The following is a 16,447-nucleotide window of genomic DNA, read 5'->3' as shown; positions in this document are numbered from 1 at the left end:
TCATCGCTTTTGCATATAAAAACTAAAGCGAGAAATCGCTTAAATGCAAGTGATGACTTACGCGTATGTTTTTCAAAAAAGGAACCTCGCTTCGCCAGTATAATATTGAACAAACAACAACAGACTAGTCATTAATTAAAATAATATTGTTTTGTATTTATATAAAATGTACAATGTTTTTCAATAAACAATAAGTTTCGCAAAAAAAAAAATGTATTTTTCTAGACAAAAATTTAAAACACATTTTTCAATGGGGTGCGGAGATGTATTTTCAGATTCAATGGGGTGCGAGTCGCTAGAAAGGTTAAGAAACACTGATATATTGTAAATACATATTAGTTGTAGCATAAGTTTATTGTCAAGTATAAGTCTACTAGAAACGTTTTGAAAAAGTTTCAACTCAATCTTAGTTTTAGAATTGTAAAATATGTACCAACGTCATTAAAAACCTTTGTTTTCGAATTATTTAAATTATAGCGAGGGCGACAACAAGGTTTCTATGTGCGTTATTATTTCTAGCTTTATTTCTACTTTCGTCGGCTTCCAACAGGCGCAAATGTGTTGACATATGTAAGAGCAGACTTCTTGAAATTAAAATAGCTTTTGGCAGCGACTGCTGACGTTCTCAGGTTTGCCCTACTCTTAGGACTCTCTACCTGACCCAGCTTTATCCTTTTCGCTAGCTATGCTTGCTTGCGTGATAAGAGGGCCTAAACCAAAGTATGGAGTATAACTTTGCTTTGTGAATTGCCTGCTTCAACTGATTAAGTTGTTCTTTGACTCTTTCAGTTCTTCTCATTTGTTTCATTCAAGAACCGTTTTTTTTTACTACACGAGCTGTATAGTTTTTTAAGTTGAAGTTATAAGAAAAAGGTTTATTTGAAACTCTCATCTGAGTTCGCAATTTTTTATTTGGAGCGATAAATCGCCTGAATGTTTATACAAAGCCAGAATTTAGCTTTTAAGTACACTTAGATTCCGTATAACTTTACACGGACGATGTACTGTAAAAAAAAGTGATCAAAGCAGCTATTTGTTTTATACTGCTGTATACTAATTATTTTATGTCAATATAAGACTGCAGTCAAAGAATTGCATAAAATTACAAGTTTTATAAATGCAGTTTATTATCGAGATGTGTCAAAACCGCTGAACACAGGTAATTCGATGGGAATTTGAATATCAGCGAAAGGAATAGCGGCATGAGAGCTTTCGTGTTTTTCCCTGTAGGCAACGTGAATACGAACCCACCACCTTTAAAACGTCCTTCATTTCTTTAAAATTTATCTTTTTCTCCCAGATCACTTGGATTTTCGGATAACTTTCTCCCAATAATAAAAATGATGTAAGTTTTTCCCCTACCTAAATTTATTTTGGACACTGCAAGGTACTTTTTTTTCTCTATATACAGCAGGTTTCTTAACCTTTCTATCGAGTCGCACCCCATTGAATCTGAAAATACATCTCCGCACCCCATTGAAAAATGCGTTTTAATTTTTTTAGTCTAGAAAAATACATTTTTTTTTTGCGAAACTTATTGTTTATTGAAAAACATTGTACATTTTATATAAATACAAAACAATATTATTTTAATTAATGACTAGTCTGTTGTTGCTTGTTCATTATTATACTGGCGAAGCGAGGTTCCTTTTTTGAAAGACATACGCGTAAGTCATCACTTGTATTTAAGCGATTTCTCGCTTTAGTTTTTATATGCAAAAGCGATGAAAATCCCATTTCGCACAAGTAGGTGGTAGCAAAGGGTAAGAGTAACTGCAGTGCTCCTTTCGCACACTCTGGATAACGTTGTAACTGTGAACACCAGAATTGTTGCAATTCTAATTGTTCGAATTCCATTTGAACAAGTCCACTTGCTCGCATTTCAATAAGTTGATCATTTTTCAGATAACTATCATCCATCAAATTTAAGTCAAATAGAAATGGATCGAGTATTCATCTCTGAGTTTTGGAAATATTTCCGGTAGAAAAATATCCATTCAATGACTCGCTCATTCGTCTCAAATGCCTTACAATGTCGGGTATAATACACTGACTACGAATAAGTATTTGGACACCTGTGATAGAAAAGAAAAACTAACTCTATTCAAAATCAATAGATGGTAGAGCCTCCACGAGAGGTAATTATAGCGTGGACCCTCCGGGGCATACTTTCCACAAGTCTTTGTATGACAGCTAGTGGTATTTTCTTCCACTCGGCTTAGAGAAGACATAGAAGTTCCTTCACCGATTTCTTCCCTGCCGAATTCAGGGAAGTGCACCCCTGAATTCGGCAATGCAACTCGTCCCAGAGGTTCTCGATAGGGTTCAGGTCTGGACTCTGGGCAGGCCAGTCCATTCGATGAACTCCATTGGCACCATACCAAGCCTTGGTTAACGCCGAAACATGACAACTGGCATTGTCGTCCTGAAAGTAACAGGGGTCCACCCCGTAAAACTTCCACAAAGTAGGAAGCACATTGTGATCCAAAATAGGGCAGTAGGCATCGGAGTTCAGCTTACCATGAATGGGGACCAAGGTTCCCAGCTCATACCAGGAGAAACACCCCCAGACCATAATTCCTCCTCCGCCGAACTTGACTGTTGGCACAATGCATTCTGGCAGGAGACGTCGTCCAGGTAGACGATGAAAAATGCGATGATTAAGCGCTCGCCCTCGGATGTATTTTACAACATTTACTGCTGTAGTTAGATGTTGTTTTAAACTTTCTGTCAATGCTTTCGACGCAAGTGCATGACGATGCAACATTTCGTAGCGTTATTATAACTTCCGGTAATTCTCTTTTCATGTATGAAAAAAAAATCCTGAATTTTTGCCTAACATTGCTGGGGGTCCATCAGTGCATATTGAGCCAATCACATTCATTGGTAATTGATATTTAGTAAAAAATTTTTGATGTGATTGAAAACATCAATTCCTCTCGTATTCACCTCCAGTGGCTCACAAAATAGAAATTCTTCTATCACTTCTTTTTCCTTCACATACCTGACAAATACTAAAAGTTGGCTACAATTATCAACATCAGTTGACTCATCTAGTTGCATGCTTATTTTTAGTGGACTGATTTTTATGCACTTAAAATTACTTGCATTAAAATGTCTTCACTGAGATCTTGTATTCGCGATCGTATAATATCCTTCGATAATGGAATCTGTTGGATTTTTTTATGTTCTTGCGAATCTAAAACTGTTTTAGCAATAATTAAAGCAGAAGATTTAATCATCTCTTCAGCGATCGTGTGAGGTTTTTTACCCCCACATAAATATGCCACTTAATATGACGCTTCTAATAAAGGTTTTTGAAGTGCTGGTCCGCACAGTTTTAGGATAATTCCACTGGTGTCAAACCGAGCCTTCTTTGGCTTCAAGCTGTTCATACTATGCGCTTTTTCGCTACCATGCAGATTATTGAAATGCTCTAATAACTTTGATGGTTTGAGATTGCTGTTTAAAAATATTTTGGAACACAAGATGCATTGCGGTCGTTGCGTGCCATCTTTTTCGGTTGTGCATCCATAACCGGCATACTTATCGTTTCATTGTCACTTTTTTGACATAGTGGGGTTCACGATAATCGATTTAATTATTTAGAAATAATGTAACATAATATATATAATGTTCTTACGTTTGCAATATCACTGAATCCTATTCGGCTTGAACGGGCAATTAAGAATTTATTACTCTCAAGAGGTTTCTGGACAAGTCAGAATACACAATACACATGTCGCAGACACAATAGTTGAGTCAACTTGACTCAACCTAACACAGGCGCAGTAGATGCAGATACAAATCTATGAAACCGTAGATTCCATTGGAGTAGCACATGCGCAAGCTGAGGTAACGTTCTCCGCTTGTATTCCCACAAAGTTTTTTCTCTTTCTAGCTGCCTGTTCGCTTTCGTTTGTAGCGTTTCATGCTTTTTCGTAGCGTAGTGTATACCTCTTTCCTGTGTCTTCTGCCGATAAGTGAGCTAGGTGCTACCAATTTTTATGAGCTTCAATATTGGGGACAATATTGCAGATTTCAAATATTTTATTATAAGAAATTTAATAAATGATATTTAATAATTTTTATGGTTAGGTAGGGGCTTTTTCCGCACCCCGAAAAATACATTCACACACCCCAAGGGGTGCGGGCACCCCCGGTTAAGAACCACTGATATACAGCTTATGCTATGCCCGAATTTTGCGTAATTTTCGTTGCAATTTTACATGTGACTGAAGCTTTGAATTTTTTCTTTTTTGATATTGTTTTTAAGGTTTATTTACTTGTTTTACAAATTTTATTTCCAAACATTTACGAAATGAGACCGTAAAATTTCAGCCTCATTTACTTTCAGTCCCGATCATCACTCATTTTCTCCGGATTTGCATGGAATAGCTTTTCTCAGATGTAATATTCAATTACATTGATCTTAATTAAGACACAATAACACGCCGAATAAATACTAAATCAGAAGTCAAACAACAAAAATCAGCGTTATATTTACCAAATTTTCACAGTTACAGCAAGAGAAAATTATATCAAGTCTTCTTTCCATCTGTATATGTTGTATATACTTTCCTTCCTTGCTCTATTATTTTACCACTTTATTTGTTTAAAAAGGGACTAGGACCCGCTGACCAGGGTAATAAACTTTCCAGTCCAGCGTGCCTTATGGCTGCATAGGTTGAGCGGATATCTGATCTATTTTCTCGACAATTTCTGCAGAGGACTTAAAATTATCCCCCCACTCCTTAAAACATCTTCATTGAACAGGACGGGAGTTCAAATTATAGATAGATACAGATACCTTTTTGTACTGTTTTTAAAGAAACCTTTAAATTAGTTTACTGTTTTGCATCTTAGCCCATCTATGTTTGAGTAATGTAATTTCAATTTTTAGGGCATGTTGCTTTGCATTTATTTGGAGATCTGTCACCAGATTTTTTTTCTATTGTGTGTAATTCTTTGCGATTTACTTTAATCATCAATATGCTTAAGATTTTTTTTTCGTAAAAGAATGTTTGGCACATGGCCAGACTAATTACTTCATTCATTCGATTTTATTATTCGCTTGGCTAAAACAGAATTACGTCAGTGCTTTGCATTCACAGTTTTACTGCATATTTATAACGCTTAACAGTCTGCAAGAACAGAGCTATTTAGGAGTATTCATAGCTATACATTCATTCATAGTTTATCATCTATCATTTTCATCCACATTTTTTCACATTACTTCATTTTACACATATTTGACGAATGACGTCGGGGAGCGGGGCAGCTCCTAGCCTTGTACCTTTGACAATTACTAACAGATAATTCTTTTCCAAATTTTTATAAAGTTCAAACCGTACACTCAGAAACGTAACCAGTAAAAATCTGACTGTATTTCATCCGGCCTTCCCCCTTTAGTGAAAGAGCCAGTGCATAATGGGCAACTTCGATTAACACTTTATCTTTAAATTTTAGCTGATTTTTTACTTCTTGCAATCCTTTTGTGTACTTCACTAGCTTTCTTCATTTGATTCATATAATGATGATGATTTTACTGTAGATCATTTGTATGCTTCCAGTGACAACAAAATCTCATAGTTTATTTTATCTGCATTAAAATTTATGCATAGCAATTTTATATATAAAGTTTTAAAATTTATAAAGTATTTAGTTTATAATATCCTAAGAAAATACTTTAAATTGAATTAAAAGTACCCTAAAGTTTATACCAAAATATGGTGCAAATTGCTGAGAAGCTTTTAAAAGAATTATATATATGCAAGGAAGCAATAGAATTTTTATGTGAAATTCCAAAGAAAAGGTTAATTTGCACTAAAGCAGCAAAATGAATTAAAATATTAATATTTTTATAAAAACATATCAACATCCTCAGGAAACAATAAAAATACAAACATAAAATAAATAATACAAAAAGCGTAATAACTTCTTAGAATTAAGTAATACTGGCCAAACAATAAAAGCATTTTAGCCATGGAATTAAAAGAAGTTAATTGGGAAAAAATATTAATACTGAAAGAGCAATAAATATCGCTTTAATCAAGCTCCCGTCAGAGGCGAAGAATAAAATAATATATAGTATGCTATCTGGCAAAATTTTAAAGGTTTTAGAAAGGACCAAAGTAAACGTTTTTTATCATAGAATGTGAGTTCGGAAATGATACATTTAAGCGCTAATAACGAAGAAAAATATGAAAGGTGAAAGAAAGACAGGCCAAAGCTGTTTAATAAGCTGTTTAATGTGTGCTGTTTTACAACAGATACTCAGACGAGTCACCACCAAAGCGAAAAACGCTTTAAGTCGTCGACGCATGGATGACAGCATATTTTACAGGATGTCTGGAGTGTCAATCTAGTATAATATTTCTAAGTGTAACACAGAGAGTGATGATGAGATTTTGTTCGGAGTCAATGCGAGTATCGTACACGGTATTTTTAAAAGGGTGCCATAAAAAGAAATCCAGACATGACAAATCTGGTAATCATGGTAGCCAGCGATCAGGTTCACCACTGACATTAGAGCAAAAATGTACGGGAGCATTATGCTAGAACTAAATTCTGCTTCGAATAGACTCAGGCATGTCTTCCAACAACTTCGACAGATTCTGTTGCAAGAAAATGGAGTCTGTCTTACTGACAAGTGGATAGAGTGTATGATCCATTCAAATAATGATGCACCAAACTAACCGATACACTGATCATAAAGCTTCGCTGGCATGAATGTGATCTTGCTGCATGAGGATTTCCATGTTCCCAAACATATGCATTTTGGACATTAAATAGTCGTTTTTGTGTAATGTTGATTCGCCTGTGAATTACATGTCTGCGGGAAAGTACGGCTGTGGAACAGCCACCTGCAGGCAGCAATTAGGCAAACCCTTCACGGAAAGGAGAGCCTTACGCTGTCAGTACCTATACTCTATGTAAGGGAAATGGGTACATGATTTCATATTTTAAAATCTTCCATACAAGCCTTAGACCTAGGTCACATAAAACAGCTCTCGCGTTAGTGAAAGAATCGACCCACCTGCACGTATAACAGTTTCTTCCATTCCAGAGGTTATGTAAATTATGTTCCGCTCGCATCACATCTGCTATCACTGACAGAACCATTTTCGCAAAGCTGGCGGTGTGTACACCGCCACTCAAATGCTTTGAGCGATTCGGCAGCTGTTTCGTCGGAAATCGATCCCTGTGAGCATCTATGGGCTAGATCGTTTCGATTAGCTTCCCTATATGTCAGATATATATCTGCTCCTTCTGTGTTTGTAAAGAAATGCATGCTGTTGTAAGTCCCAGGCAGGAAATAAAGCCATTACTCCCAAATGTCATTGATTGCTATAACCTGAACCTGCTACGAATGCTTAAACGCGTCATTTCCGAACATGTATTCGAATACAAAAAATGCCTATTTTGTTTCACTCTACTGCTTTTTAATATTTTGCCAGATTTTTCCAGACCACTCTGTATATACGTATCGGCAGGTATATTAAAGACAAAATCATAATAACAAAGTTTTCTGAGTGTAATTAAGTATTTTTTTTAGTAACATGATTTATAATCACCTTATGTTTTACAGTTTAATTCAAGAAAATGATATGGTAGCTCGAGATCAAGGTCGACAAGTGGCAAACGAAATTGGTGCCGTGTATTACGAAACAAGTGTATTTACACAGTATGGCGTTGATGAGGTGTTCGAGAATGCCATGAGAATGGCTTTGATTGCTAGACGACAACAAAGGTTTTGGATGAAGAGTTTAAAAAATGTTCGCATGCCTTTACTTCAGGTAATATCTTTTTCACTCTTCTACTGAGAAAAGAAATCCTGTTTACAAATTCCCTATATCTATTTGCTCACCAGCGGCAGAGCGGTAAAGTCACTGAACATTGATAGCTCGATCTGCGCCTCAAAATCCTGGCTGCTTAAACGTTTTTGTGGTTTTCCATATGTGTAACATGTAAACGAGTCAGTTTCCCTTAAAAATTTCTCCATGAAGGCATCCCTATTCTTAGGTAGATAGCCCTCAAGTGCCTTGCCCTAATTAAATGAAACCGAAACCAAACTCTATATCTATTCCATTTTGCGTTAAAAGTTATTTAATGTGTGATTAATTGTCAATATTAATACTTAAATAATTTTAACGACAATTTATCGTAGCAGAAAGAGGTATAGGAGCACCACGTCGAGCTTATATCTAATTTTATTGTTAATTTTCAGTTGCGGAAATAGATGAAAGTTGCATAAATTTAGCCGTATTCAAGCAGTTTTCTTAACTTTATTTAAACTAGGTGTTATAAAGAATTCGAGAAATGTGTTTGATTTGTGTTCCATCATACTATCTTCTCAAGCATTTATTTATTCAGATCTTTATTGTCTACCAATTAAAGGATAAGTAAATCATATTAAGAAAAATGGCGTAACGGATTTTAGTTCAAACACTAGAAATTTTAAATCAATGACTACTCTTGTTCAAATTCCTGATGATAGCTTTAAATGAAAGAAAACTATTGGACGTTAACTTCCCATCAGTCCTAATAAAATTTCGGCTTGTAGTTCTCCATCGTACAGCATAAAAAAAGAGCATCTTATATTTATTCGTAAATTTAAAGAATTGCATCCTTGAAATTATTTTTTCTTTATGCTACATTTTAAAATCTTTCTTGCGTTTCAGATCCCTTACTGCCCACCAGAACCCAAAGAACCTACGGCAAACATCTCAGAATCAACATATGAGAGGGAGTTGCATTCCTTGCTGGACAAGGAATATGAAGCAGACGTTATACTGACAACACAGCAAAATGAACTTCAAGCACACAAAATCATCCTCGCAGCATCATCATCATATTTCAAGCAAATATTTATTTCTTTATCAGAACCAGATCTTACGAAAGAAAAAAAGGTAAGTAAATGGCAATCGTTCTATTTTAGTCAAACTGGAAGTGTTTTGAATGCATTTGAGAAGTTCACGTTAAATAAAGGCTTTGAGGAACATTATAGAGGTATTTTTAGCAAATGTAAACTTCACATTTAATATTAAATATCAAATGTATTGCTTTTAAATAGCTAAAAGAGACTAGTATTTTATAACAACAGTCTTTATTAACGAATTACAAATTTTTTTAGTGTTTCTGGAATTCTAAAATATGGAGTGCTTTAATTATTTTAATTACTTAAATAAAGAACTATATAGCAGTAGTGTAATTAGTGTTAAATGATGTAGCTCGTAATTAGTGAGAGTATGTCAAGAAGGAAAAAAGTTGTTTTTTCTTCACTGTAGCATGTTTTTAGTGATGAAAACAGTCAGAATAGGGAGATTATTTTAAAGAGATTTAATAGAGCATCTTACATGCACTATAAACTATTCCGATTTGCGAGTTTTGCAGAAGAAAGATAGTTTTTGTTTTGTCATGCAATATATTCTTTCCCAATCGTATGTCAAAATAAAGAGAGAGAGAGAGAAATGTATGAAACGAATTATTTTTAAAAAATTCGCAACATTTGTTTTCCTATGTAAAGACATAAATTACGCATTTAAAATTAAATTTTATTTATTTTTACACAATGGACATGCAAGCTTGTGTGGCATAATATTCAAGAGGATGCAGCATTCACTTTTTTGAAAGGAAAAAAAATATTATGATCTCGCAATTTTTATATGCAGATTCCTTCATACCAAGTATGTAAATGATTAAATTTTCAAGGCCAATGAGTGTTAACTTCGGTCATAGCGCGCATCTCTGCTGCGAAACTAGCATGGCATAAAAAGTCGATAACTGAGGCCGGCCGCTTTATCTTCTCTCATTGTCTAAGTTGAAGTTCCCTACAGACACAACCAATAATGCCTTTACCATGGTTTCGAAGATTTTATAGACAATTGGACAACTTCGAATAGCATGAAAGCGCATAGTATGAAAGCCCTAAAGCGGGTTGCTCTCACCAAGCAATAGGCTACCACCTGCACAGTACGGACATGCCTGCGCAAAGGTGCTGGCAAGAATGGTTGCTCAAATGTACTCATCGGCGGAATCAAGGCTCTGAGAGGTGAAGTTGTACGAATGGTGAGGCAAAATCGGATGACTGTGTGACAGGCTCGATCCTGCACAAACGGCATAATTGCCTGCTTTTCCAACTTGCTACAGCCTTTTCCACACCACCCGTGGCACCTCCACCATCTCACGGCGCTTGACTGAGGCGGTTCACAGTGGCCTTTAAGGCTTCTGCCTTTAACCACACAACATCGATGCAGTCGTCCAAAGTGGTGTCGTAGCTAATCATCATGGCTGGCATCACATAGTACTTAGCGTTGAATCTCGCTTCATTCTTGGAGCAGATGACCACCGGGTCAGTGGAGGGACCAGAGCTAGTGGTCCCAATCAGCGATCAGTCTTTGCTTTATAGAGGAGCACAGCCTTTACATCTGGTGTGAGGGTGTGAGGTTCTATCCCTTATGACAGCAGGTCGACCCTACTCATCCTGCATGCAGCTTTAACAACTTAACGATATACGAATGACATCCTGCGGTTATTTGCGTTACACTTTATGGCACGCCATCCTGGAGCCATTTTGCAACAGGATAATATTAGACCTCATACGACTCGCATATCTCTGTATTGTTGATACCCTTCCTTTCTCAAGTAAGGTCACCCGACCTTTTGCCAATCGAACATATATGAGATATGGTTCAAATTCTAAATACTAAAAGTTTAATATGTATGTATGTATGCTCACGCACACACACATATACATGCACACAGTGATTTGCTGCCTCGTGTACAAATTTATATGATAGGTAAGTTACGCGAAGACGAATCGGAATCCGATGGTAATGAAGGGTCAAAAACGCCAGCATAACGTGATTGAGGGAGTTGATGAGGAGCTGGTAAAACGTCCGTATAGCAAAACCACCATTCGAGAACTACCTGCAGCGGTGCTAGAGCAAATATACATCTAGCAGATGTAGCTGCTAATTGTAACCGGCGAACTGCTGTGTGCCTGTACCGAGAGCGCTACCCGATAAGGCGTGTTCGGAACCAGAACTATAGGATTCTGAACTCGAACCAAATACACCGATAGCATAATCAGCGCGTACAGCTACCACAAGCCTTAGAGCCTTAGAAATGTTTTTCCATAAAAGATTGCTTTTGATCAAAGGTATCTGCAGAACAGTCTTCGCGGAGATCCTTTTTCCAGCTTCCATCTTATTCATAGATGGGGCATGGAACTGTGAGAGACCACTTAATAGGCCCTTATGTCTTGCCTGTAAGAAGACTTCACACTATTTTACGTTCAAATAAAAAAAAATTTAACTCTTTTGGTTTTAACCTGGCCTTACAGAAGAATTTTTTTTTTAAATTTTCTTTTATTAACATACAACTGATGAGATAATTTATGCTTATGTTATATATATATATATATATATATATATATATATATATAAACGTCCCTATCTCGAAAATGATATGAGATAAGAAGAAAAGGGAATTACCAAATTGTAGAGCATCGTCGATTTAATACGTAAAGATACCTTGTGGACATGAATGTTAAGAATAGAACGTTTTAAACGCACATTTGTTTGTTCGCGATTTCCTACGCTGTCACGTCATGAAAAGATCTTAGAAAGGAAAAAACTACTAGTTATCACAACCTACCTTTATTTTTGATGTTCAGACTTCTCTCCGTCAGATGACATGCACATCTGGACCTTTGTTAGAACTTCATGTTGCACGCGTTGTAGCATAGTAGGTGACACGTTTGCACAAGCATCTGTAATACGTCGTTGAAGGTCTTGCAATGTTTGTGGAGGGGTTGCATACACCTGCGGTTTGAGGTATCCCCACAGGAAAACGTCTATTGGAGACAGGTCAGATGAACGTGGAGGCCACTCTTCGAAATCACTATACCCGATTATTCGTTCTCCGAATTCCTCCATCAGGTACTACTTCACTTGTGACCTCTTGTGCGCAGGCGCACCGTCATGTTTTAACCATCCATTCGAGAGTTGAAGCAAAATCGGGTACTATATCTTGCAGAAGCTCTAAATATCGTGTGGCCGTTAACGTACTCTGGTAAAATATTGGGCTGATTAGCCTGTTATTATAAATTCCACACCAAACATTAATCGAAAACCGTATTTGATGTCGAACGCCGGCAGAACATGAGGGATTTTCCCAGTGCCCAATAATGGGTGTTCTACCTATTATACATTTCATACGGCGAAACCATAACTCATCCGTTCACACTATATCTGCCAACAATGTGAACATAGAGACTGGACCATGGATAAGTGGAAGACAATTGTTTAGTCACATGAATTACGATTTCTCATTTATCAAGTCGGTGGTAGTGTCAGGATACGCCGTCTTCCAGGCAAACATTTGCCCCCCTATACAGCAGGTCATACGCAGGCTGATGGTGGCGGTATTAGGCTTTGGGAACATCTCATAAGCACTCTGGGACCCTTAGTTGTGGTAGAACAGAACATGGAAGCTGCGGACTATCTGAACTTAATGGCGTGTCAGTTGCACCCTTACATGGCGTTTGTCTTCCCAACTGGAAATGGAATCTTCGAGCAGGACAACGCCCCATGTCAAAAGGCTCAATTGTTTTCGAGTGATTTGAGACGCATAAGGATGAATTCCGGTTAATGTCTTGCCCACCTAACTCGCTGGATCTTAATCCGATAGATTATTCGTTGGGACTGACATTTGGGATGTCATGCAGCGGCAGCTCAAAGCGCAAATACTACCATGTCGGAATATCTGGACTTCGCGTGACCTCTGCTTAGATGATACAACATGTCTCCAGTCAGCTATCAAGAACTTGTTACATAAATGCCAAGACGAGTTGTAGCTGTTTTGCAGGATGAAGGTCGCGCAACGCATTATTGCGTAGATGGTCATAATGTTTTTTTCTCTTCAGTGTATAAACCATAAATGCATTTATTATTAAGTGTGGCACCAAAAATCTAAGCATTGATTTCTGGGGAAATTATCAGTAAAAGCCGTATTAAAAATTGAAGAAAATTTCCTGAACGGATACTAAGGGGGATAAAAACTGGTCTTACCTCATACAACACAGCTGTACGTAACGTAACATGAGAAGAATATCTGCATTATTCTAAGACACCTAGAAAGCCGTCTTTTCTCATATAACCTTTATAGGAACAGAGGTAACGGTTCAAATAAAAGATATCACCAACAAATTGGGGAATCATAAGCGTTTGATTTTGGCAGGCCGACAGCCATTCATAAATGTACAGGATTCGGTGTAAGTCTTTTGTTCTACCAAAACTTTCTATGTTCTTACTCGCTGCCTTTTCGAAACAGTTCTATGGAGGAATCTGAGATAGAATCCTTGGTTAAAATCTGGACATTGCACGTGGGGTAGGGAGAGAAAAACTCTAAGTCGCCGTTTCTACACCTAGGAAGAAGCAGGCTTGGCAACCAGCTTTTTATATATTTTTTAAAATAAACGTTTTAGTAGTTTGCCAGAATTGTTAGCAGAGTAAATACAATATTTCGATTTAATATTAAACTTTAAATATATTCATTTTGATTATATATTTTGGAATTCTGCATTTTCTATTTGTCACTGGTACTGAAGGTGATGTCACAGAGGTTAGTGTTTATAAACATAAGCTTGAAACCGTATAAACGGCATTATTCAATTTCAAACGGTCACCTTCAACGTTAGAGTAACGAATTTTTTCCGTGACTTTGCCTTTACCTTGGAAAATGTTTTACCTTCGGCTTTAGGCACATCGATTATGTCCTTATTCAGGACACCAATACCCCAGTGATACGGACAATTCTATAAATTCCCAACAGCAAAGAAGGTCTTTGCACTCATGATTTCGAAAAATTAAATAGTGATGGCGAATTCCCAAACTTCTAGCCAATAAATATCTGACAGGAAGCACTGTTCAGGTAAAATGTAATAACCCCGAAGATACGGAATAGAAAAAATTTTAATATCTAATGACGCAACTCAATTAATATGCAGCTCGAAAAGTGCTGAGTAGTCTTCAGGATGATCCCAAGGTCTATCCGCAACCTTACTAAATACATCTAACAACAAAGCAACAGAAAATATATTATCCCCCCCCCAAGATTGGAAAAGAAATAAGAAAATTCCCACGGAAGAGATGAAAATCTGATGATAGTGAATAGAAATCACCCAGGTGATCAGCAGTGTAACACCCTCCGAATAGAAATGACAAAGGTGATCAGCAAATTAACACCCTGCGAAGAGAAATCCCCCCAGGTGATCAGCAGACAATGAGTGTTGCGCGACTCTACCTGAATTTCTTTTACTCAGTCGGTTCTCCTGTAAAAAGCGTAAGAATGGAATAAGTAGTCAAAATAAAACAGGAAATCCACCTCAATACGAAAACATGGCGCATTTCTTCCTGTAGTTTTTTTTTAATGTCCTAAACATAAAACTAAAAATACAGTATTGCCAGAGCATTTTAAGAGCTAATTGTTGAATTGTTCGCGACTACGAGGAACCAATAGAAATCGCTCAAAATGACCGATCTACTTCTATTAGCTTCGGAAGTAAAAGAAAACACGAGCAGAATTATGACGGAACTGAAGTTCCTCAATTTGCAAAGAGGGAAAATAACACCACTCCTTGTTGCGAATGAGAATATTAACTGGATTAAATAAAAGGTGTGTCAAATGAGGTTTGGAATACCTAAGTTCAAACTGTGAGCGGATTCTTCATATTTTACCAAGAAGAACATGTTAGTTTTTTTCCACGGCTATCCAATATGCAGAAAAAATCCAAAAAAATTACCGAAAAGTTTCAAAAAACCTATTATCCGCTTCAAGAATGAAGAATTTCCGGCACTCACTAATTTCCAAACTGAAGAACTTCAAATGAAAAAAAAAGTACCAAAAGCGGCAAATTGAAAGAAAAGAAAAGAAACTTGAATACCTCTGAAGAGCTACAGGAAATCACAAGTTTACTTTTTAACAATAATATCACAAGTTTCCTATATGTATTCCTGAATCTGCTAAAAAATATAAGAAATGCAAACCTACAAAAAGGCTTGCCGTAGGACTCAGAACCACAAATCTAATCATCTGATACCATGAGTGAAAAGTATAATTTCCTTTTCCTAGCATAAGTGCTGGCAAAGTGGAGGTAATGCAGATGTTAGTTTCCGACCTTCAAAAGATTGTTGGTTAGGGTCCCATTCCTCCTATCACGAATTTTCTCACCTCTCTGGCGAAAAGTGCGTTTTTCGCACTTAATACTTCACAGCTGCCTGAAAACATTAATCTGACCCACGCAAGTTAATATTAAAAGTGACCGACCAACTCCACTGAACCTTTCTTATGTTAAACATGCAGAGGAGCTGACATCTTTATGTCTGTTGCCTGAATTCCTCACCGGAAGACAAGCGTTTCTTGGTGAGTCAGGTGAACGGGTACACTTTTTCAGGCACATAAACTGGAATCCTTATCCTGTATTGAACAGAAGTAGAATAGTAACATAGTTTCTGTAACGATCATGAAGGTAATGTTGCTAGCCGTGATAATCCCAGGGCCTGAGTGCATAAGAAAATCAGATGTTGAATTCTGTCGCTAAAGGGGTACCAATAATTTTGTTTTCTAAAGTAGCTTTATCCTCTTAAGTAATGAACCATATTTCATACCTTTCTTCCAAATCTCTTTGTGACAAACTGTTAATTCGTGTTTCTAAATTTAATGCTTTTACTTTTTGCTTTGGCAGTTATCTTAATTTAATATTACTGGACCTCCTAGCAAAATTAGATATTTTGGTGGTTACCTTGGTACAATTTAATGGTCTCGATCGACTCGGGGAATGATCGTTTTGTAGTAATGTAATATTATCAATACCGATATTTATTCCTGTTCTAAAAGTTATTGGTCTCAGATGAAATCTATTTAGGAAAGTTGTTTCCAAGGCAGAATTCATTGCATTTGTTTTATAATTGCTTACACTTTTTATAAGAGTAGCTTTTTAACATCCCCAGGTAAACTATCGTCTGTACTGGTCCAGTGCTCGGGCAAATTATTCCAAAAATGAAAAAGTTTCCCTCTCTTATGTTGATTTGATTTTTGCGCGAACAGATACACATTTCAGCATTTCGATGCTCGAAACTATTTGTTTTGTGCTTCTAAGGCATGAAAACTAAAACTTTTACAACCATGGTAAAATTCTCTAGCTGCACAAACATCAGATAAATATGTAATTTGAAAATTATTAGGTGTGATGTTGCATTTCATCCTTCAACAGTATCTTTACTCACTGATTTGGGTAATGAGCAGTAGACCATACAGCTTTTGTTTTCACCTTGTAATACATATCTTGGTTTTCAAGGCAGTTATATATTGCTTTTGAAGCCACTTTAATACTTGAATTGATTTGCAAATTTGTCCGACGTATTAATAAAAAAGATGCAAA

General features: G+C 36.6%; 1 protein-coding gene across 3 annotated transcripts in view; it reads left to right on the top strand.

The window, feature by feature from the left end:
* The window catches only part of LOC118202595 (rho-related BTB domain-containing protein 1-like), a 102,077-nt gene that overhangs the window by 50,530 nt on the left and 35,100 nt on the right, over positions 1-16,447 (top strand). For all 3 annotated transcript variants that reach the window (XM_035374768.2, XM_035374767.2, XM_085808008.1), the window contains 2 exons: positions 7,592-7,799; positions 8,685-8,912. In XM_035374768.2, coding sequence (XP_035230659.1) covers positions 7,592-7,799; positions 8,685-8,912 — 436 coding nt within the window. The remainder of the gene's footprint in view (positions 1-7,591; positions 7,800-8,684; positions 8,913-16,447) is intronic.

This window comes from Stegodyphus dumicola, chromosome X1 (assembly GCF_044657685.1).
Source record: "Stegodyphus dumicola isolate Sdum_Otavi_A_Nest chromosome X1, ASM4465768v1".
In the NCBI taxonomy this organism is placed as follows: Eukaryota; Metazoa; Arthropoda; class Arachnida; order Araneae; family Eresidae; genus Stegodyphus; species Stegodyphus dumicola.
This window is presented reverse-complemented; position numbering and strand designations above follow the sequence as displayed.